Raw genomic sequence first — 21,347 nt, forward strand, 5'->3', positions numbered from 1 at the left:
TAAAGCGGGGTCTGTGGCAGACCGGGGTGGCACTCTCCTCCCTGGGGGTTGCAGCAGGGTTCTGCTCGGGTCCTGGGATCTGTGAACAGGAGGTTCACGCCCTCCTTGTTGAGGGACTCATTTAAATATCTATATCACCCACCTGTCCGTCAAAAGAGTCCCGTCACTTCCCCACAGGTGGTAGGATGGCCCTGACCACGTGAAATTGGATGGTGTTGTAACACAGCTGCTGAGGTCTGGAGTGGAGTTGCAGCTACACAAGATGTGGGGTAGCCTCTCGTTGGCATAGCCACCCTTTCTGCATTGCTTGTCCTGAGTTCTGGGGCTGACAGCTTTGCTCAGCAGGACACAGTTGAGCCAGACCCACTGGGTGAACCTCCAGTCTGGAAATCAGGTGAAGATGCACACACAATAGAGCCTATTTTAAAATGGAACCACTGGACGCACTACGGCTTATTATGAAATAGTCTCTATTCCCTGTCTACCCAATCTCTACGTGGCTGTGTCTACACTTGGCCAAAATTTCGAAAAAGTCATGCTAAGTCCCAGCTTGACAAGGTCCTGGCTGGGATGACTTAGTGGGGGTTGATCCTGCTTGAAGCAAGGGGCTGGACTAGATGAACTCCTGAGGTCCCTTCCAGCCCTATGATTCTGTGATTTTAATGGCCAAATTGGAGAAAACTAATGAGGCACTGAAATGAATATTCAGTGCTTCATTAGCATGCTGCCAGCTGCGGCACCTCGAAAGTGCTGTGTTTCGATCACGTGCGACTTATCTACATGGGGCCCTTTTCGAAAGGACCCCGCAAACATCAAAATCCCCTTATTCCTATCAGCTGGGTCTAGGACCACAGCAGTGAGGTGGGTTTTTGTTTTTTGCTTTTCATTTCTGTGGCCTTGCCAACTGATTTGTCTACAGGTCAGTAGTACCTTACCCCAAAAAGGCACCCCCCCGCACTCTGGAGTGTTACCAAACGGGTATAAAATAGCCCAGCTCTGAGCCAATTTGTACAGAGGGCATTTCAAACCAGCCCGCGCTACTATATGTCCTGCTGAGCAGCTCAGCCAGATGTTAGGAGTTAGAACTCAGTAACTATTCTGGAATCACTTTGTTTTACATTTATCTTGAAATTAAGTCCTTTTAAAATCAATAGATTCAATAAGGTCCATTAGCAATGCATCAAAAACTTAAATTGGCTAAAGCAAAGCAAGCAGTCGTGTAGCACCTTAAACACTAACAGTATTATTCATTAGGTGATGATCTTTCACAAGACAGACCCACTTCTTCAGATTCTGGAGCAGAACTGAAGACTAATATTGTTAGTTTTTAAAGTGCTACAGGACTACTTGCCTGGTATTGTGAAGATACAGACGAACACTGTTACCCCGCTAAAACTTAAATTGGATAGTAACTGTAGAAACCTGTTAACACGATCATTTCCAGATTTTTTTTTTTTTACTGTTTACACCTTTACACATTGTTGCAGTTACTTTTGTCTTCTACTATGATAATTATTGTAAAATGAATCACAGAAAATCAATATAGTCCAGGTCCAAACACAAGAAAACCAAAGCATTACAGTAGCTTGCAGTGCTTATTTCTGTGAGCAGCATATTAAATAGTTTGTGCATTCCCCATGCATTTTCCTGTAACTGTACTGAAGAACCTTATTAGCATTTATATATTTGCTGTAACAAACAGAAATAGAAATATTCCTGTAAAAGTTGATGGCTTTGGACATACACATGTACTCTCCCAGATATCCATTTGCAGACACTGCCACCTTGTGTGCAAAAATATATATGCTTTTAAAAACTTTCAATACTTTATCTAGTGTCAGGCGAATTTCACTCACCAATCATAATATACTACAATTTTTGCTGTATTATACAATATGCTTTAGAGCACGTGAAGTATGACAGGTTCCCACAGCTAAATGCTCTCCTAGGATCAATACACTGTCCTAATGTTTGATGCTGAAGTATTTTAGTCCCGGATTTTTAAAGCAATTTAGGCACTGCTGCATTCATGGTCGCAATCAATCTATGAGCCTAAATCTTATTTTCAAAAGGACTTTGGGCATCTAAAGCCTATCAACAGACAAGGGTATTTAGCATCCTGAGTGCTTCTATCCATTTTATGCACAATAACCTTAAAAATATGGGCACCCAATTACATGTTGATAGGAGCATGCTTGCATAATCAAATGGAATATACACCATGATAGACAATTGGATATGCTAAGCTAAAGATTGCAGAGAGATTTCATTCTGCAGTATGACAATTCATAAGAGAAAATGCTTTAAAGTTGCTTAGCTTTCATCTACAATTTTAGTTACGTTTTATTTTACATATTTGATCACAATAAGGCTATGTCTACACTACAGAGATCTTTCAAAAGAAGCCCTTCTGGAAGAATAAAGCAGATCAAAAGAGCGATCTGCTCTTTCGAAACTGAGCATCCACACAGCCCCCACTCTTTCAAAAGAAAGGGCCAGGGATCGAAAATTAGGACTGCTCTTCCAAAAGAAGGGCCACGCAGAGCATCTACACACGTTTTCTTTCAAAAGAAGCTTTTGAAAGGGAGCGCTGTTCCTGTAATGCAAAAGGAAGACCAATTTTGAAAAGAGCACTGCATTCTTTTGATTCACTTTCAAAAGAACACTTTTTAGCTGTATCTGCACTAGCTCCTTTCTTTTGAAAGGGACATGGTAATGAGCGAGGTCAGAAGATGCTAATGAGACACTGCCGTGAATATGCAATGACTCATTATCATAATAATGGCTGCGGCACTTCGAAAGTGCCGCTTTGATTCATGCACCACCTATGGAAACGGGGGCCTTTCGAAAGGTCCCCCCCAGTCTTCAAAAGCCCCTTCTTCCTAACAGCAGATAGCAAGAAGGGGCTTTCAAAGACTGGGGGGCGTCCTTTGGAAAGGTTCCCATCTCCATGGGTGGTGCATGATTTGAAAGCAGCACTTTCGAATCACCGCAGCCGTCATTATGCTAGTGAGTGCGTACAACTTGGCAGTAACAGTACTTAGGTTAATTTACTGTATTCACTACATTACAATTAAAATCTTTACATCTGTAAATGGCAAAAATTACAAGATGATACATTTTAAAGTGACTTTACAGAGCTTAGTTTAATTAATGTTCATATTACTTTATTTTTCAAAAAAATCCATGTGAGGAAAAAGAAAAAGGAAAGTGCTATCACTCACAAGTTTTCAGGCCAGAAGGAACCATTATGATCTTCAAAATTCTAACAATCTCTGACATACCAGAAGCCAGAGAATTTGCCCAGTATTGGTAAGCTACAATCTGAATCTACTCTGGGATACTCTTTACCCTGTTCACCAACAGATTAGAGAAACAAGCACCTTACTCTCTAAAGCTTAAGGCCGCAGCACTGATACATCCAAGAATCACTTTAGCCTTCTTAACCACAGCAACACACTGGAGTTCATGTTCAGTTCATGATCTTCCAGGGCCCCTAAATCCTCTCCAGAGTCACTGCTTGCCAGGGTGCAGTCTCCCCATCCTATCAACGTAATCTACAAGGTAGAAATAAAAGAGAAGTTACTCACTTGTGTAGTAACAATGGTTCTTCAAGATGTGTCCCAATGGGTGCTCCACATTAGGTGTCGGGCTCACCCCAGCACCGCAGATCAGAGATTTCCAGCTGTATCTTGCCGGGTCGCGCATGCGCCAATGCGTGTCGGTCCTTCGTGCGCTTTTGGTCATGTGCACGATCTGGTCCACGCCGGTTCCTCAATCAACTGCCCCAGATACTCCTGAAAGACACAAAGCAGAACTCCGAAGAGGGGAGGAACAGGTGGGTAGTGGAGCACCCATGGGGACACATCTCGAAGAACCATCATTACTACACAAGTGAGTAACTTCTCTTTCTTCTTTGAGTGGTCCCTGTGGGTGCTCCACATTAGGTGACTACCCAGCAGTGACCCCAAAAATGGAGGTGGGCACTAGATTTATGTTCAGCTTGCCCCTGAAAGGACTGCTGTCGTTAGACGTGTATCCTCATCCAACACCTGGTGCATCGCATAGTGCTTGGCGAAGGTGTTGTAGGATGACCATGTCGCCGCTCTGCAGATGTCTTTTAATGCAACTCCTTTGAAGAAGGCTGTCGACGTCGCCATTGCTCTAGTGGTGTGAGCCCTGGGTGGAGCTAGCAGAGGGGTCTTACGGAGCTCGTAGCAGTTTTATGCAGGATACAACGTTGTTTGAAATTCTTTGTGAGGATAGGCCTTCCCCTTTTGATCTGGGTGCAATAGACACCAGGAGTCTGTCTGTTTTCCAGAAGGGCTTAGTTCTATCTATGCAAAAGGCCAGTGCCCTCCTCACATTGAGTGAATGTAGCCATGCTTCCTTACTAGCGGTATGCGGTTTCGGATAAAATGAAGGTAAAACTATTGGTTCATTAATGTGGAACTCTGAGGCAATCTTTGGAATGAAGGCTGGGTGTAATCGTAAAATTCACCGCCTCCTTTGAAAAAAATCGTATAGGGTGGCGTTGCCATTATTGCTGCGAGTTCGTTCACCCTACGGGCTGATGTAATTGCGAGAAGAAAAGTTGCTTTTATGGTAAGTAGCCGGAGGGGTACCATGGCTAATGGTTCAAAGGGTGGTCTAGACAGTGTGTCGAGGACCAAATCCAAGCTCCATGAAGGTGATAATGGTTTCCGCAGGGGGTATAGGTTTGCTAGCCCTTTTAGAAACCCTGTGGTGATGGGATGGGCAAATATAGTTGGCCCCTCCTCCATATGTCGGAACGCTGATATAGCCGCAAGATGGACCTTTAATGAAGATAGAGTGAGTCCGCCTTGTTTCAGCTCCAGTAAGTACTCTAGGATTGTGGGAATGGAAACATCCAGAGGAGTCAATTGCTTGGACGAACACCAGGATATAAAATGTTTCCATTTATGTGCATAAGTCCTCCTGGTGGAGGCCCGCCGACTGCACTTCAGAACCTCTTTTACTCCTTCTGAGCATGTTCTCTCTAAGGCACTGAGCCATGGATTAGCCATGCTTGTAGGCAGAGCATTCGAGGATGGGGGTGTGCTATGGACCCCTGACTCTGCATGAGAAGGTCCGGCACTATCGTGAGGGGGAGTGGCAGGCAGCATGACATGCGTAGGAGCAAGGGAACCCATTGCTGTCAATCCCATGTTGGGGCTATAAGTATTATGCACGCCTCTTCCCTTCTGGCTTTTTCTAGGACCTTGTGAATGAGCTTTGTGGGAGGAAATGCATACAACAGGGGACCCTTCCATGAGAGCATGAAGGTGTCCCCCAATGAGCCTTGCCCAATGCCTGCTCTGGAACAATATTGCGGGCATTTCTTGTTGGTGTAGGTGGCAAACAAGTCGATCCGGGGAAACCTCCATCTGTGAAATACTTTGCGGAGCAGATCGGAGCGGATTTGCCACTCATGCATGAGAGCAAAGTGTCTGCTTAGTTGGTCCGCTTTCACGTTGTGGACACCCAGCAGGTATGAGGCTTTGAGCGTTATGTTGTTCGCAAAGCACCAATTCCACAGTCGGACCACATCTGTGCATAGCGCACGAGATCTGGCCCCGCCTTGTTGATTGATATAGAACATTGTGGAGGTGTTGTCAGTATTGACTCTGACTACTTTGTCCCGCAGGTATTTTCGAAACCGCCTGCATGCATTGAACACTGCCGTGAGTTCCAATACATTTATGTGCATCGCTGTCTCTGTGGGGGACCATTGCCCCTGTGTCACTTTGCTGCCCATATGTGCTCCCCATCCTACGTGGGACGTGTCTGTTGCGAGATAAACCGCAATTTGCAGTTGATGGAAAGGCACCCCTAACAGCAAGTTCTTGAGGTCTGCCCACCATGCCAGTGACTTTCGCACCTCCATTGTGGGCGATACAGTTTTGTGAATGCTATGAATCATCGGCCTGTAAATGCTCGCCAACCAGTGCTGTAGGCCTCGCATATGTAGTCTGGCATTCTGCACCACGAACATGGTGGCTGCCATGTGCCCCAGGAGCTATAAGCAGGTTAGGATTGGCACTGTGGGGCTGTACGTCATCACCTGCACCAGGGATCTGATGGTGCGAAAACAGGCATCAGGCAGATATACTCTTGATGTAGTAGAGTCTAGGCGTGCCCCTATGAACTCTATGTTTTGTGTGGGCTCCGTCGTCGATTTCTGGAAATTGATGACTAGGCCCATTGAGAGGAAGGTCCTTGTAGCAATGTCTGTCATGCGCAGGACATCTGCCCTTGAGACCCCTTTCAGGAGGCAGTCGTCCAGATACGGAAAAATGAACACGCCCTGCTGGTGTAGGTAGGCTGACACTACCACAAGCATTTTGGTAAAGACTCTGGGCGCTGAAGAAAGACCGAATGGGAGGACCCTGTCTTGGAAGTGCTCCACGCCCACTTTGAAGCGAAGAAAGTACCTGTGTGCCAGGTGGATTGTTATATGGAAATATGCATCCTGTAAGTCGAGGGCTGCAAACCAATCTCCATCGTCCAGTGCCATGACTATGGAGGCAATTGTAGTCATCTTGAAGTGCTGCTTGCACAAGTACTGGTTGAGAGCCCGTAAGTCCAGGATTGGCCTCCAGCCTCGTGTTTTTTTCTCTGTTAGAAAATATCGGGAGTAGAAACCTTTTCCTTGGAATTTGTCCGGGACTCTCTCCACTGCCCCTATAAATGTAAGGTGGTCTACCTCTCACTTCAACCTTATCTCATGAGAGGGGTCCCTGGGGAGGGACTGGGTAGGGGGTTTTGGTGGCAGTAGGGATCAGAAAGGGATGGTGTATCCCTTGGCTATAATTTCCAGCACCCATTTGTCTGTCGTGATGCTTTGCCATTGAGGACAAAACGGTTTGAGTCAGCGGTGGAACATATGCTGTGATTGGCAGTGAGGGACGGTCTTGGTATTGCAGTCCTCGACATGACCGCGTCAAACTTGCTGTCTTGGGGCTTGCCCCGATGATGTATGTCCTTGTTGGGGACGCCGCCTGAATGCCCTATGCTGTTGGTGGTGGTGGCGTCCCTGATTGTAACCCTGCTGATATTGCGAGCGCTGGGGTTGGTAGGCATAACACCTTTGTTGAGGGTAAAATTTCTTTCTCCTGTATGGAGGGGTGTACATCCCCAGTGTTCTGAGTGTGGTCCTCGAATCCTTACTGGAATGTAGGACCGAATCAGTGGAGTCAGCGAATAGTTTTTCCTTATCAAATGGGAGATCTACGATTTTCTTTTGCAGATCTTTGGGGATGCCAGATGTCTAGAGCCAACAGTCTACGCATTACCACTGCTGTGGCTGTGGAGTGTGCCGCTATATCCGCTACATCCAGGGCAATCTGGACGCCTGTTCGTGAAGCTGCATAGCCCTCCTGGACTACTGCCTTCAAGACCGGTTTCTTATCATCCGGGAGGAAGTCCATAAGAGAGGTAAGTCTAGTGTAGTTGTCGAAGTTATGATTTGACATTTGGGCAGCGTAGTTAGCCATTCGCAGTAATAATGTGGAGGAGGAGTAAACCTTCCTCCCAAATAAGTGCAGTTTTCTTGCGTCCTTGTCGGACCCCACAGACTTGTATTGTGGTGCCTTTGATCTGTGCTGCAAAAATTCGACTACTGGGGAATTTGGTTGGGGGTGGTTAAACAGAAATTCCATACCCTTGGGTGGTACAAAGTACTTCTTGTCTGCCCTTTTGTTTGTAGGTGGAATGGAGGCAGGGGTCTGCCATATATTCGTGGCTGCTTCCAAAATGGCTTTGTCAGGTGGGATGGCTATCTTAGATGATTGGGGGGTCTTAGATTTTTGAGGAGTTTGTGATGTTTCTCCTGCACTTCCACAATTTGTATGTCCTGAGTGTGTGCCACCCTCTTGAAAAGCTCTTGGAATTGTCTGAGGTCATCTGGGGGGGAGATATCCCCAGGGACAACCGCCTCATCTGGCGGGGACGAGGAGGCGTCACTGTGATAATCCTCCTCTGGTTCCTCAGACACCTCGTGTGCCCGTTCCCTTGAGGGTTCTAGGGGGAAGGTCCAAAAACTCTGGACCCTTCCCCGCTGGAGAGGCCTGTGCTCTTTTTGAAGGGAGAGGAGGGATGCAGGCATGCACTGAAGGTTGAGGCAGGGATCTGCCCCTCGATCTTGAGCCCCGGTGCTGATAATGTTCGCCATGATATGAGCGGCTGTGACAGCAGGGGCAGGGTCCTGGTGATGGAGATCTAGACCATGACCAATGTCTGTATGTATAGCGCCGAGACGAGCGTGATCACCTTGATGATGTTGAAATTGGCGCGGATGCTCTATAGAAGCGCTCATGCGGTTCCATTTATGGAGACCAGTGAAGGATGTCTGAGCCAGGGAGATGGTGGTTGAATAAATGGAGATGGAGGTCTCAGGAAGGCTGTTGGTATTGCTGCCCGTTCTGGCCTACCCATCTTGGGAGGAGAGCTAGGAGACAGTGGCATCCCAAGAATGTCAGGGGATGGACTGTGGTGCCGGGTCTTGGATCTTGCCTTGCCCAGCTCGTGCATTTGAAAGGTGGGTGCTGTCATCTCTGGTGCCGGGGACCTCGGTGCGATTGTTGGTGCTGCACCCGGTGCCGCTGCACGCGGTTCCGTGAGAGTAGCTGCCTCTGGCACCGTTGGGTCCTGTGCCGGGGACTCTGGTTCCGGGACTACTCAGTGCCGTAGCCTCCGGTGCCTGCCATGTCAGCACCTGCAGGATTCTCGGTGCCGACCGTTTACTGGTCGGGGCCCCAGGCACTGCTCCATGTTGTGCGGCCTTTTCGTTGCTTTGAGCTGCCAGCGATTCACGGCCCTGTGCCTCGCTCATCCTGCCCACAGGTACCACTGGCAAGGATCGAATTGGGGACAGCTTCTTTTTCTTATGCGTAGAGGAGGGTAAGGAGGTTGCCCTCCCCTTATGCGGCCCTGAGGGCCCTTCCTTCTGGGGCTTCTCTGACGGCTCAGGCTGGAGGGCCTTGTCGAACAGGATCATTTTTAATCTCATTTCCCTGTCCCTTCTTGCTCTGGCCATTAGTTTAGAGCAGTGAGGACATTTCTGGGGAACATGGGCCTCTCCCAGACAGCGAATGCATTTACTATGGCCATTGGAGGTGGGCACGGCCTCGCGGCACGATTCACATTTCTTAAACCCTGGCGAAGACATCTCTTTCAGGGTGCTTAACTCCTTTCAATGTTAAGTAAGGCAGTTAACAGCTAACAAAGCAGATAACTTTTATAGTCTATAAGATAGTTTCTTATTCTTTCTTTTCCTCCCCCCTCTTTTTCTTTTTTTTTTAAACTATATACAAGAAACAACTTTAACAGTCTTAGAAAACGAGAGAAAACAAACTAGTAACTATATTATAATGAATTTATCTGTCTCAGGCGTTGGAGCCAGAGTGGATTCCATCTGCAGCCGTTGGTGGCTGAGAGGAACTGGTGTGGACCGGATTGCGCGTGTGACCGAAAGCGCGCGAAGGACCGACGCGCATCGGCGCATGCGCAACCCGACAAGATACAGCTGGAAATCTCCGATCTGCAGCGCTGAGGCAAGCCTGACGCCGAATGTGGAGCACCCACTGGGACCACTCGAAGAAGAACTTTTACTTGTTGGATGATCCTTGTCTACTCCAAGTGCAGACTGTTACAGAGATGGGAATGTCCTGCAATATCCCTGACAGTCTTACAAGACTAAGGCTACATCTACCCTATGATAACTGGGGGCTTGCAGCTGCCGGCGCCTAAGATAGTCAGGGGACTACTTCAGCTACTTCAACATTCCAAGCAGTTTTTCCCCACTCCTGTCAGGGAAGGCAGCCTGATTCGCAGCTGCCGCCCTGACAGGAAACTGCTGCTGTCATGGGCAGCAGCCGTGAGTCAAGCTGCCATCCCCGACAAGAACAAGTTCCTGGTCCCCACAGCGGCGGGGAGCTGGGAACCAGGCAGAAGCCTGGCTTCTGTCTCAACTCACTTGCAGAGCCAGGAAACTGAGCAGAGCAGCAGCCCTGGTTAGTTTCCTGGTTCCAAGAAATGGAGGGGAGCTGGGAGCCGGGAGCCAGGCTGTCCCAGGTTTCCAACTCCCCTCCAACGGCTGGACCCAGGAAACTGATCAAGGCTGCTGCCCTGCTCAGTTTCCCCTTTCTGCAAGCAGAAGGCAACTGGTAGCCAGGCAGCTGCCTGGTGCCCAGCTCTCTGCTGCTTGCAGAACCTTGGAAACTGAACAGCTGGTCAGTTTTCAAGTCCCACAAGAGGCAAGCAGCGGGGAGATGGGAACCAGGCTGTCCCCTGGTTCCAGACTCTCTGCCATTCTACAAACCAGGAAATTGACCAGCTGGGAATCCTCAGCAGGGAGCTGGGAACCCTTGACTTGCACGAAAATTTGAGTTATGTGGGGGTTTCTGTCTGAAGCAACTTACACTGACTTTTACATTTCCTTTCCCTACTTGTTCCTCAAAAATGCTAGCAATTGGAAATTTAAAAATCAGATAATAAATAATAATAAAAGCAGAATAGCTTTTATAAGCTCAGTTTCACATAAGCTATTTATAGCTTCAAAAAAGAATATGAGAGAGAGAGCTGCAGAGCTCCATTAGGTCTCATCCTTCTACTGTCTTACTGAGTCACCAGCAGTACTGATAATCCCAGCTCCTCCAAGTGCTAAAACCAAGGCCAGCTTCACTGACTACTGCTTTGCTGAAGAGACCGAAGAAGCACCTTCAAATGACCCAGACAACCAGGATATACCATACCACATGTTCCGGGAGACAGGTACATCCAATATGATCAGCCTAAGTGAATGACCCAAGTAAGATTCACCTGTGCAGTCATATATCCTGTCCCCACGGTTTGCTCGGTACAGTTAACATGCCTTGGACAGCTTGAACACATGACCAATTACATCTTTGGAATGGAATCAAAATTACTTTAGTCTTTACCTTACTGGGAGACATGTCCTTTGGCTTCCTAACACTTTGTCCTTGCTCCAAACCAGCTCTGAATGGCTAAGACTGATGAGGTCATAAATGCACTAGGGGTGTTCAAATGTCGAATTTACCATTTGAAGACCAACATTACAACATTTTCAGCACTATGCAGGTGGATATTTTCCAAGCAGCCAACAAATAGAGAAATTGCCATTGGCAAGAATGCATTTGCACCTGCTATCAAGCATTAAAATGGCTTCAGGATGATGGAGGGCATCCAAAACTACCCTCCCCCAATGGGCATTGATTTGTCTTGGAGGATAGACTGATATCACCAATTATGCAAGAAATATCATGAGTTCCCACATCAATCCTTCAGCTAAACAAAACATTATCTGCAAAGAGCAGATGCTTTCTGTCTGCCAGTCATCTGCCTTACACAGAGACGAGAGTGTGACACAGATCAGGATCAGATTGACAATGTGTCTAGCAGTGGATCCCTAGATGGAGTTGACACTGATTATGACTTTCGCGAATAAACGTTTTCAGTTCTAACTCTCAAGGTTAAACTCCCTGGGATTACCAAAGATCAATGTCTTTTTTTCCCCATTCAAGCAATGCATTTCTGTGTTAAAGTATAATTTAAATAGTTTATATGTTGTTATTTTCTCAAATATATACATCTCTAGATATTTGTTTTGGGTTTCTAATATTTGGTACCAATATATTCATGGGAAAAAGGGCTTTTGAGTAATACCCAACTTGACCAAATTCTGACAAAGTTCTATTATTAGAATTTCCACTAAGGCTACGTCTACACTAGCACACTACGTCGAAGTAGCCTATTTCGAAGTAAGGACATCGAAATAGGCTACTTCAATGCATATCGTCTACATGTCCTCAAGGGCTGGTGCCATCAACGTTCAACGTTGAAGTAGCGACAGAGAACGTCGAAAGGAGCCACCTCAGAAGGAAATGTGGAGCGTCCACACACACGTGCTCCCCATCGAAATAAGGGTTCAGCAAAGCCCCAAGCCGCTCCCTTAAAGGACCCCTCCCAGACACACTTGGCCTGCAGAGCACGAGATCCACAGAGCCAACAACCGGTTGCAGACCCCATGCATGCAGCATGGAGCCCCAGCTGCAGCAGCAGCAGCAGCCACCAGAAGCCCTGGGCTAAGTGCTGCTGCACACAGTGACCATAGAGCCCCGCAGGGTTTGGACAGAGCGTCTCTCAACCCCTCAGCTGATGGCCGCCATGGAGGACCCCGCTATTTTGAAGTAGTAGGATGCGGATCGTCTACACATGCCCTACTTCAACGTTGAACATCAAAGTAGGGTGCTATTCCCATCTTCAGATGGGAATAACGATTTCAACATCTAGCTGCCTAATGTCGATTTCAACATCAAAATAGCACACGGAGCGTGTAGACGCAACGCGTGCTATTTCGTCGTTGTAGTGGCTACTTTAAAGTAGCCGGCTAGTGTGGACGCACCCTAACTAGAGATTCGAGGGAATGTGGAAGTGCCAGGAAGACACACTCTGCTACATTCCAGAAGGTGACAGCATAGAAATTATGATTCTGTAGATTTTTATAAATGAAATGAAGCTTCCCTTACATATTACTAACTTGCCACGTTCCCCAAAATGAGTTATTGTATTATTACATCCCAGACTGAAGTTACTCAGATTAATCCTGACTGAGTCAAAGATTTTATTTGTATTTTAAACTTTGACAGCCACAATTTTAAAACACTTTTGATAAATGAGTATAGTACAAGAACAGTAATTTACAAGGGGATCAATATGTTCATAGACTTCTTGTAAGCAATTCTGTTTTCATGGACTCAGGAATAAACCTGCACCATATTCTTCTGGCTATACTTTACTACATGTTGAGCCAAGCCAGTCTGGCACCCTGGGGACCTGACCAATGCTGAATAAGAAAATTTGTCAGACCATGGGAGGTCAATATTGTCTAGCACATTACCAACACTTCCTGTGCTTACTGGGATCTTAGGAGACATTTAGGGATAAATTACAGCTAAATACCAGCATAGAACACTGAGATCCAGGACTGGTGGCTGGAAACAAACTTTATGGAACCAAAGGAAACTTGGCCACAACCATAACTGGTTGTCTGGTTAACTAAAATCATGCCGGATTACGAATGTCATTGGACAAGAGAGGTTCAACCTACACTTTCCCAAGAGCTGTTGCAGCACTAGAACCTCTTCTTTTGGGATGTCTCACTGTTTAATTTTTTTAGACGATCCAAAAATATAACTGAAAACTGAAAAGTTCCAGTCAACTGAACCGAAGAGCCGCTGAGTCGATGTGTATATCCAGTATGGATTAAGTATTAGTGTAAGTGTAGTTAATGCTGTGAAAAAGATGATACAATGTGGAAGTCCCAGATTTTCCACCACAGCATTCCAATTGGAAATACACACCCACCACATGTGATAAACGAGGACCATACGGCAGTGTTGCAGGTGGATCAGCACCCATTGGTTTGCCTTCCATAAAAGGGTATTACTATAGCCAGACTGAAGAGAGAACAACAAAAAAAGAGAAATGAGATGGAACCATCGACATAAGGCATAGTTATCTTCTATTAATGAGATACATATTAATTTTTCCATTGTTTAGTGTGAACCCAATAACAAACATTCTCTAAATTTTCTCGAGTGCGAAGAGATGGCACATTTATATAGATCCTTTTGATCAGCAGAATTCTAAACCACTTTGTAAACTACATGCACACAGTGCCACTTAGATGCAGCCACTTGCTGGATCAAGGAAAATAATCAAAACAAGGACATGTCACAAAAGTATCAGGAGGTTATTGGGGTCTGAGAAGTTCTGGCCCACACAACCCAGGCAAACCATAACTCTCTGATTGCTCTACCATCTATGTGCACAGACAGGACCTCCATTTTTAAGATCTTATTAAAAGCACCAGAGAAGGGCTGATGTGATCCCGCTAGGGCTTGTGGCTGTAGTTCTAAAGAGTCTAGATATTTTCAAATTTAAGCGAAAACCACTAAACACTTTGCTGATTACAGTTTGAAAAGTGGGGCTGATTTCTTCTCCCTAGCACCATGGCAGGCCTCCTCAAGGATGTTCTCACTGCACAAGACTGCACAGAAACACTCGTGTGTCAACACACATGCCCAACATTTACTCTCCAGAACTTTAATGATCTGTATTCAGCTTGTTGGAGCGGCTCAGTCACTCTCATGTTACTATTTTCACTTTTTAAAAAGCTCTTTTAAAAACAGAGATTAGCCACCTAACTTTTAGTGTTGGTGTGCTTTATCCCAATGAGCTATTCTATGAAAAAGTGTTTAAAATAATCCATTTTAGTTTCTTTGTAACAAAATGGGGAAGATATTTTCACATGCTTGACCAATATTTAGGTATTTTATGATGTTATAATTAAGGTCTCCCAAGATTTCAGGTTTGGCAAAATAATTCTTCCTTGATCTCAGAACTAATCTTCCAGTTTAGAAGACAAAATTTCTCTGGGGATTTCTTGTTTTTCTTTTTCTTTTTTAAAATGGGGGATCTAACGTGAGCTTTATAATAACAACTTCTATCACCAACAATTAATACTGCAAGTTCTTACCCTTAAGAGCAGCCAGTACAAACAGATTGAAGGAGTAGTCATCTCGAGTAGCAGTCCCATCACAGGAAGGTAATGTCCAGATTTTATGTTAATTATCAGACCAAGAAGCCCACCTAAGGCAAATAAATGATGAACTACCGAGAACACATCACATGTCCTAAAAACAATATTAGACAAATGAACAATAACATTTTCCCACAAGATGAAACCAGTGGCTATTAGGCAATGAAACCAGCTCCAATTTTGCTGGGAATACACTTTGTCGGCTTGGAAAACTGGATCTATGAGCAAGGCCCACAACCCCGCTACACAACACTGAATTCCGAATACAGCACGGGTGATAGCTATATTCGAGCGGACTTTGACCTTTGCTGACAAAGTGTGGTAAGTGGCACTAATCCATGAGGCCAGCCAGTGAGCTAGAAGAAATATGCAGAGATAGATAAAAAACCCAGCTGCTAGTAACTTCAGACGAACTTCCCACAGAGCATAGTCCCAGTCAAATATGGCACTCAAGGTTGCACCATCATATGCAAGATTCATTTCTTCCTCTTCAGTTCAAAATAGCTGGAGAAAGTCTGAAGTGTCTCACATGCACTTTGGTCTATATTATGGCTACTGAGCCTGTGCAGAAGGAGAAACCCACCTGCAATTAAAGACAAAAGAGATTTGTAGAGCATGACACTGTATGTGTGTATATAGGTTTTCTTTATTTATGAAAGCTCAATCGTTTCATTACAGTTTAGAGTTTGTTTCACTTTCCATCAATAGTTTAGAAGTGGCATAAAAACCCTCCATGATCAAGGCTGATAAGTAGCCTTCAAGAATCCTACTTGGTATATACAAGATGAAAGAGAGAGCGAGACAGACAGACAGACACACACACACACACACACACACACACTCTGTCTCTCTCTCTCTTTGGCTACATCTGCACTACAGCAATCTGCTGACTGAAGTCACTGTTGGAAGAGACCTACTGGCAAAACTTCTGTTGACAGATTATATCTACACATAAAAGCAGATCAAAAGAGCAATCACTCCGTTGACAGAGAGACGCCAAACTGCTTGGTCCTCTCTCAACCGAACAGCTGACTGGAAGTTCTGCAAACAGGACTGCCCAGGAACCAAAAGCCCTGTCTGTTGACAAAAGGGCACCGGAGTGTCTATGCTGCACTTTTGTCAACAGCATTCTGTCAACAGACGTGTTATTCCTTAACGCGGAGAGGGATAACACTTTGTCCTTTGCTGACAAAGTGTGATAACTGGCACTGAAAGTGCTCTGTTTTGTCGAAACTCTCGACAAATGCCTTGTGTGTAGATGCTCCCTTAGTTTTGTCAACAAAAGCCCAGTTTTGTTGAGAAAACTCTGTAGTATACACATAGCCTCTGTTGTTCCTTGTTGGCATAATGACTAGTATCAACTGATGTTACAGTCACAAACCTGTCACTGTTCCTAACTTACTTATAGACAAATATACTACCCTTCCCCAGTCTTTTTCCTTACCGGTATTTTTTTCCCTTCCATAAGTCCAGTACACAAGATTCTTTACCTTCTTCAAATCTTCTTTTATTTTTATGAATCCTTCCTTCCTTCTGGTTGCAATGCTTTACAAAAATTACTGTCAACACATTTTTAAAATAATCCATTACCAGCATCTATGCCAATACCACCTGCCCCCACCACCTTCGTTACTGAACATCTGAAAACTGTTTTATGACCTGTTTTATTTTCACTTCTAAAAATACTACATCCCTGCCTATCCTGGCTAATAGCCATTACTGGACCCATCTTCCAGGAATTTATCTAGCTCATTCTGAACTCTGTTATAGTCGACCTTTACAGGATCCTGTGGCGAGGAGTTCCAAAGGTTTACTGTGTGCTGTGTGAAGGAGTGCTTTCTTTTGTTTGTTTTAAACCTGCTGCCCAGTCAATTGCTGTAGCTGGAATCAACTTATCTGCAATCAACTTACTTGGCCATCCTCACTGAGGGAAATGGACTGGAGAAACTCTGGGGACCTCCCTTACTCCTGACGACACTGAGGAGTACAGAGGTCAATTGTCAACCCCTGATAGTTCAGTTTTGCACATCCCCAATAGACTTCTGAAATCACACCCCAGAAGATCAAGCTTGACCAGGTTGATCTTCCTGGTAGTGATGACATACTCTTATTTCTACTCTGCTGCTCTCACATTGCCTACATCCAGTTCCAGATAAGGTTGTGGTTGACTGGCTAGCTGCTGGCTGGGGCCATTCTACTGTATATAACTATGCAACACACAAGGACGTGAAGAATGGAGCCATTAACATCAGCAGGGGTACACTGGTGTGAACAGAAAGTGCCAGAAACTTTCTTCTCTGGCATCCCTACAAAAACAAACCAATCAACCAACCACCTCCCTGCTGCACGCACACCAGCGCAGTGTCAAAATATGGTGGTTCACAGCCACGCTGGGGCTGTGTCTACACAAGTAAGTTCTTTGGAAAGAACCCATAGTGTCTACATACAAAAAGTGTTCTTTCACAACGCCCTTGTATACAGTTCCACATAGCACCCCCATTTTCAGCCCCCCCCCATATACAGATCCCTTAAGTTGGCACTGGCACAGACCATTGTCCAGTGAAATTAAAGAGTTTATTGTTTGGTTTAACCTGAGTTCCCTGTGCATGTGTGGGGGTGGGGTGTGTGTGTGCAGATAGTGGGGTTCATGCAGTCCCCACTCAAAGGCCTGGGACATGGCCTCCCACACTTGCACCCCATCCTGCTGGGCCTGGCGGCACAGGACAGCAGGGGACTGCTTGGACCAGCGCCCCACCTCGATGGCATACCCCTGCATGAATGGCTCATGCTTTGCCTCCACCAAGTTGTACAGGGTGCAGCAGGCCCTGACCACTGCCAGGATGCTGCGGACACCCACCTCCAGCCTGGTGAGGAGGCATCAGAAGCGCCCCTTCAAGTGGCCAATGCCTGTTCCAGTGTATTGTGGGCCTGGTTCAGCCACTCATTAAAAACATCCTGGCTAGGCTGCATGTGTCCTGTGTGCAGCCTCATCAGCCAGGTCTGCAGGGGATAGGCCATATCCACCACAGTGCAGGACAGCATTGTGGTGTCCCTGACAGGAAGCTCCTGCTGAGGGACAAAGGTCCCCTCAGCCATGCGGTGGCCCAATCCCAAGTTCCAGAACACCTTGGCATCGTGGGCGTGGCTGGACCAAACCATGCAGATGTCCTGGAAGCGACTGCTGGTGTCGACAAGTGCCTGCAGGACCACAGAGTGGTAGCCCTTGCGGTTTACGTTGGCCCCACCACTGTGCTCCGGAGCCTGGATGGCAACGTGAGTGACATCTAGGGCCCCAAAGCAGCTTGGGAAGCCCAACTCATCAAACCCCCAAATGGCGTTGTCAAGGTCCCCAGCACAGATCAGATGCCGCAGAAGGACCCAGTTGATGGCCTGGATGACCTGCAGGGTGTGTGTGTGGGGGGGAGACGCACTCATGAATGTGGGACAGGGTGCAGTGTGCCTGCCCATCCCCATCCCTGTCCCTGCAAGGCAGGCCTCCCCATCCCTGTCCTATCCCACAGGGGAGGGATGCCCTCCAGTCCCTGATGGTCCCCTTGCCGGGGGTGCCCCCTGTCCCCTGCATGTGGTGGGGGTGTGACACAAGCATGGCTTACCTCATTGTGGACAGCCCTGATGGTGGCCCGGCCCACCCCCAACTAATGGGTGATGGATCGGTGACTGTCCAGGATGGGCAGTTTCCAGAGACAGATTGTCACCCTTTTCTAGAGCAGGATCACCAGCCTCATGCAGGTGTCCCGGTGCTGGAGGACTGGGGCGAGCCATTGGCACAGATCCAGGTATGCCCCCTTGGTCATCCTGAAGTTCTGTAGCCACTGGTCATCGCCCCAGTCCTCCAGCACCGGCTGGTCTGATCAGTCGCTGCTTGTGGGGAAGCCCCACATGTGGTGGGTGACCTGGGGGGCAGGGTGAGGAGGTTGTGCTGTGAGGACAGCCTCCATGAGGGTGCCTAGCAGGGTGGCCACCTGGAGCCACTGGTGCACAGTGGCCGGGACCATGGCCAGTGCGCTGGCCACAGCCTGGAGGGGGAGGGAAGCTGCTTGGGGTCCATGAGGACCCGGGGTGCCTCCTCCATTTTCCATCAGTCTGCATGTGTGGGGATAGGTAGCTGGCCCTCAGCGTGTGCCAGCCAACTCGTGGGGCAGGGGCCCTTTAAGGGGTGGCAGGCAGCACCCTGCCCAAGGCACTTCCTGCCCCTGTACTTTTAAAGAGCACCCTGGGACGTGCCGATGCTCCCTTTCGAAAGCGCGGTGGGGGCCGTTCGAGGGGGCGGTCGCCCCTTTGCTACCCGTCTGCCGGGCGGACGCTCCGTTTCGAAAGCCGTCCTTCGGAGAGGGAGCTGCGGCGTAGCCGCAGCCAATCAAATTACCCTGACTTCGCCCTGAACCGCTGCAGAAGGGGGTGTCCGGAGCATCTCACCGAACCCAGCAGTGAGCTACCGGTGTAACTCCCCTGTCCTCCTCCTCACCAGCAGGGACCGAGCAAGGCACAGAAAACACCTGCAAAAGCAGCCCAAGACACAGCCCGCCCACCGAGCTACCGACCCCCTGGCCTGGTTTTCCGGCCAAGGCTCCAGGCTTTCCCCACGCGGCGCCTCCACCTGCTACGTACCGGCTGGGTCGCTTCAGCGGCTGCCCTATGCGTCCCCGGGAGGCGCCCGCAGCGCCCTGCAGTGGTGCAGCCGCTTCCTCCTGCGTGCCGCAGCACCGCCCCGGGCTGGGAACGCACCAGCCTCGAGCTCCCGCGCGGCCCCGCTGCACAGACACCAGCCCAGGGGTAAACGTGACTCGGCGCTTCCTCCTGCCCCAGCCCTCCCCCGCGTTTCCGCCCGCCCTGGACCATCGCTGGCTGCAGGGGAGGGGGCCCCCTACACCCCCTCTTTGCCAGCAGGTGTGAGGCCGCTTCTCTTCGGGTCAGAGCAGGTGCGGTGTCAGGCCCTGCACTGGGCGGGCCCAGGCCCAACGCCGGCCCCAGTGGCTGTTGCTGTTGGGAGCATGTGGGGAGGCGGGAGCGGGAAGGGAGACAGAGCCGGGGGGCAGAGGCGCCCAGCCAGGCCGTGTCACGCGTGTGCTGGCGGGATCGAGCGCAGGCTGGGGGTAGGAAAGGAAGCAAGTCTTCCTCTCTGTCTCAGCCGGCCCGGGGTGGGGCGAGGCGGGGCGAGGCGAGCAGGAAATCGATGGGGAACCGGGCAGCACGCGCAGGAAGGTGCCAGGGCTGGTTTGGAGGGGAGAGTGGCTAGCAGAAGAGCCCGGCCCACTGAAGCAGGGTCGGCGGGAGGGACGGAGCCTCACCCTGAGGGGTGGTGTTTGCAGTCGGCAGCCCGCTCGAGGCCGTAGCGCTGCCCCACAGCGCCCCCCCGCAGATCAGTGCCCATTGCTTGGGCTCCGGCCCCGCTCTGACCCCCGCGCTCACCTCCCCGCTTTGCGGCTCACGGAGCCCCCCTCTCGCTGCCAGCCGGAGTCGCCACTGCTCGCTGGGGACTGGGAAGGCCTCGCGCACTCTCCTTTCACTTTCACTTTGCAGCCCGGGTGTGCCGCGTTCCTTGTGAAAAGCCCAAACTCTATTGCCCGTAAATATTCGGCTTTGTTTATTCCTACTCACCCAGCCTGCACGCGGGGAGTATAAAGCCTGACACCGCCCCTTTGATCCGCAGGAAATTAATTGTAGACTTCACCACGTGTGACTGGGAGATGGTCCTGACCAGTAATTCCAAGAGCATGCGGTCTGCCGCAGCTCCAGCGTGCACTTACCGGAGGGGCGGTTCAAATAAGGCTCTAGTCTAGACCCTAGTACTAAGTTAAGCAGGTAGTACATTTCAGGCCTATTGAACAAGCTTAAAGTAGCTTTCCTATTAACCATTTAGAATGGGGTCCAGCTGTTGCCCAGGCAGTAAGTATAGATTCATCTGTAATGTACAGTGCAAGAGCAATTTTAATTTTATGAATGATTGGTACAGTTTCTAGTAGGTTGTTAATAGGGCTGCATGTTTTTTTTTTTATTCCTAGGATTATATGAAAACAAATTCACCTGCTCCTCCAGCCCCAGCCACTCTACAAGCCATGAGAAGCAGCTGGTGGGGGGCAGCCCACCAGAGTCTGGCTCCCCGCCAGATAGCCAGCAGGCCTTGGTGGGCAGCTGGAGGGGGAGCAGCCTCTGGAGCCTGTCACCCCAGACAGCCTTCAGGCCACTGGCGGCAGTGGGGGGAGGGAGTTGGAGGAGAAACAGCCCCCAGAGACCCTGCAGCTGAGGGGGTGGTGGGGCAGCTAGAAGGGGACAGTGCCAGAGCCTGGTGCCCCCCAGACAGCCTGCAGGCCACAGGGGAGGCACTGGAAGCTGGGTGCTGACCTCCTAGCCTGGCTCCATCATAGCCTGCTGGCTATGGGACACTCCTCAGGGGGCAATTCTCAGAGTCTCATTCCCCCCACAACCACAGGGGGGCCACTGTAGGATGGGGGCAGGCCCCAGAGCCTTGCCTCCACCTCAACAGCCTGCAGGCCAGAGTGAACAGAGGCAGCACTGGAGGGAGGTGCAGTCCCCCAGAGCCTGCCCAGCCCCCAAAGTGCCCCACCAAACAGGCTGCAAGATGGAAGGGGGTATTGGAGGCCCGAGACATCTACTATATCATCTTCTCTGGATCCATTTTGAAATCTAAACTTGCAGCTCCTCCACAGAGGGCTTTGCACGG

The 21,347-nt window shown here is 48.7% G+C and overlaps 1 protein-coding gene across 4 annotated transcripts; it reads right to left on the reverse strand.

Annotated features, from left to right (window-relative positions):
- Positions 1 to 3,151: 3,151 nt before the first annotated feature.
- Positions 3,152 to 20,252, reverse strand: LOC142010549 (protein CLN8-like). Of its 4 annotated transcripts, XM_074988912.1 has the most exons (4): positions 20,075 to 20,252; positions 14,582 to 15,227; positions 13,404 to 13,499; positions 3,152 to 3,557 (listed from the first exon to the last, which is right to left on the reverse strand). In XM_074988912.1, exons 2-4 carry the CDS (start codon positions 15,122 to 15,124, stop codon positions 3,429 to 3,431), a joined length of 768 nt encoding a protein of 255 aa, XP_074845013.1. In that variant the 5' UTR covers positions 15,125 to 15,227; positions 20,075 to 20,252; the 3' UTR covers positions 3,152 to 3,428. The 4 variants fall into 4 exon arrangements, with proteins under 4 accessions (XP_074845013.1, XP_074845010.1, XP_074845012.1 ...); XM_074988909.1 differs by lacking the exon at positions 3,152 to 3,557 and having other exon boundaries at positions 12,662 to 13,499; XM_074988911.1 differs by lacking the exons at positions 3,152 to 3,557; positions 20,075 to 20,252 and adding an exon at positions 16,089 to 16,438 and having other exon boundaries at positions 12,662 to 13,499.
- Positions 20,253 to 21,347: the final 1,095 nt, after the last annotated feature.

Source organism: Carettochelys insculpta, chromosome 3, assembly GCF_033958435.1.
Source record: "Carettochelys insculpta isolate YL-2023 chromosome 3, ASM3395843v1, whole genome shotgun sequence".
Classification (NCBI taxonomy): domain Eukaryota; kingdom Metazoa; phylum Chordata; order Testudines; family Carettochelyidae; genus Carettochelys; species Carettochelys insculpta.

What these genes read in the sequence shown, in the direction of transcription:
- LOC142010549 (XM_074988909.1), bottom strand. Translation starts at nt 15,124, where the DNA reads ATGAATCTTGCATATGATGGTGCAACCTTGAGTGCCATATTTGACTGG. An exon ending in TGTACTGGCTGCTCTTAAGG is followed by an intron (nt 13,500 to 14,581) that starts GTAAGAACTTGC and finishes TTCTCTCTTCAG; the next exon opens with TCTGGCTATAGTAATACCCT.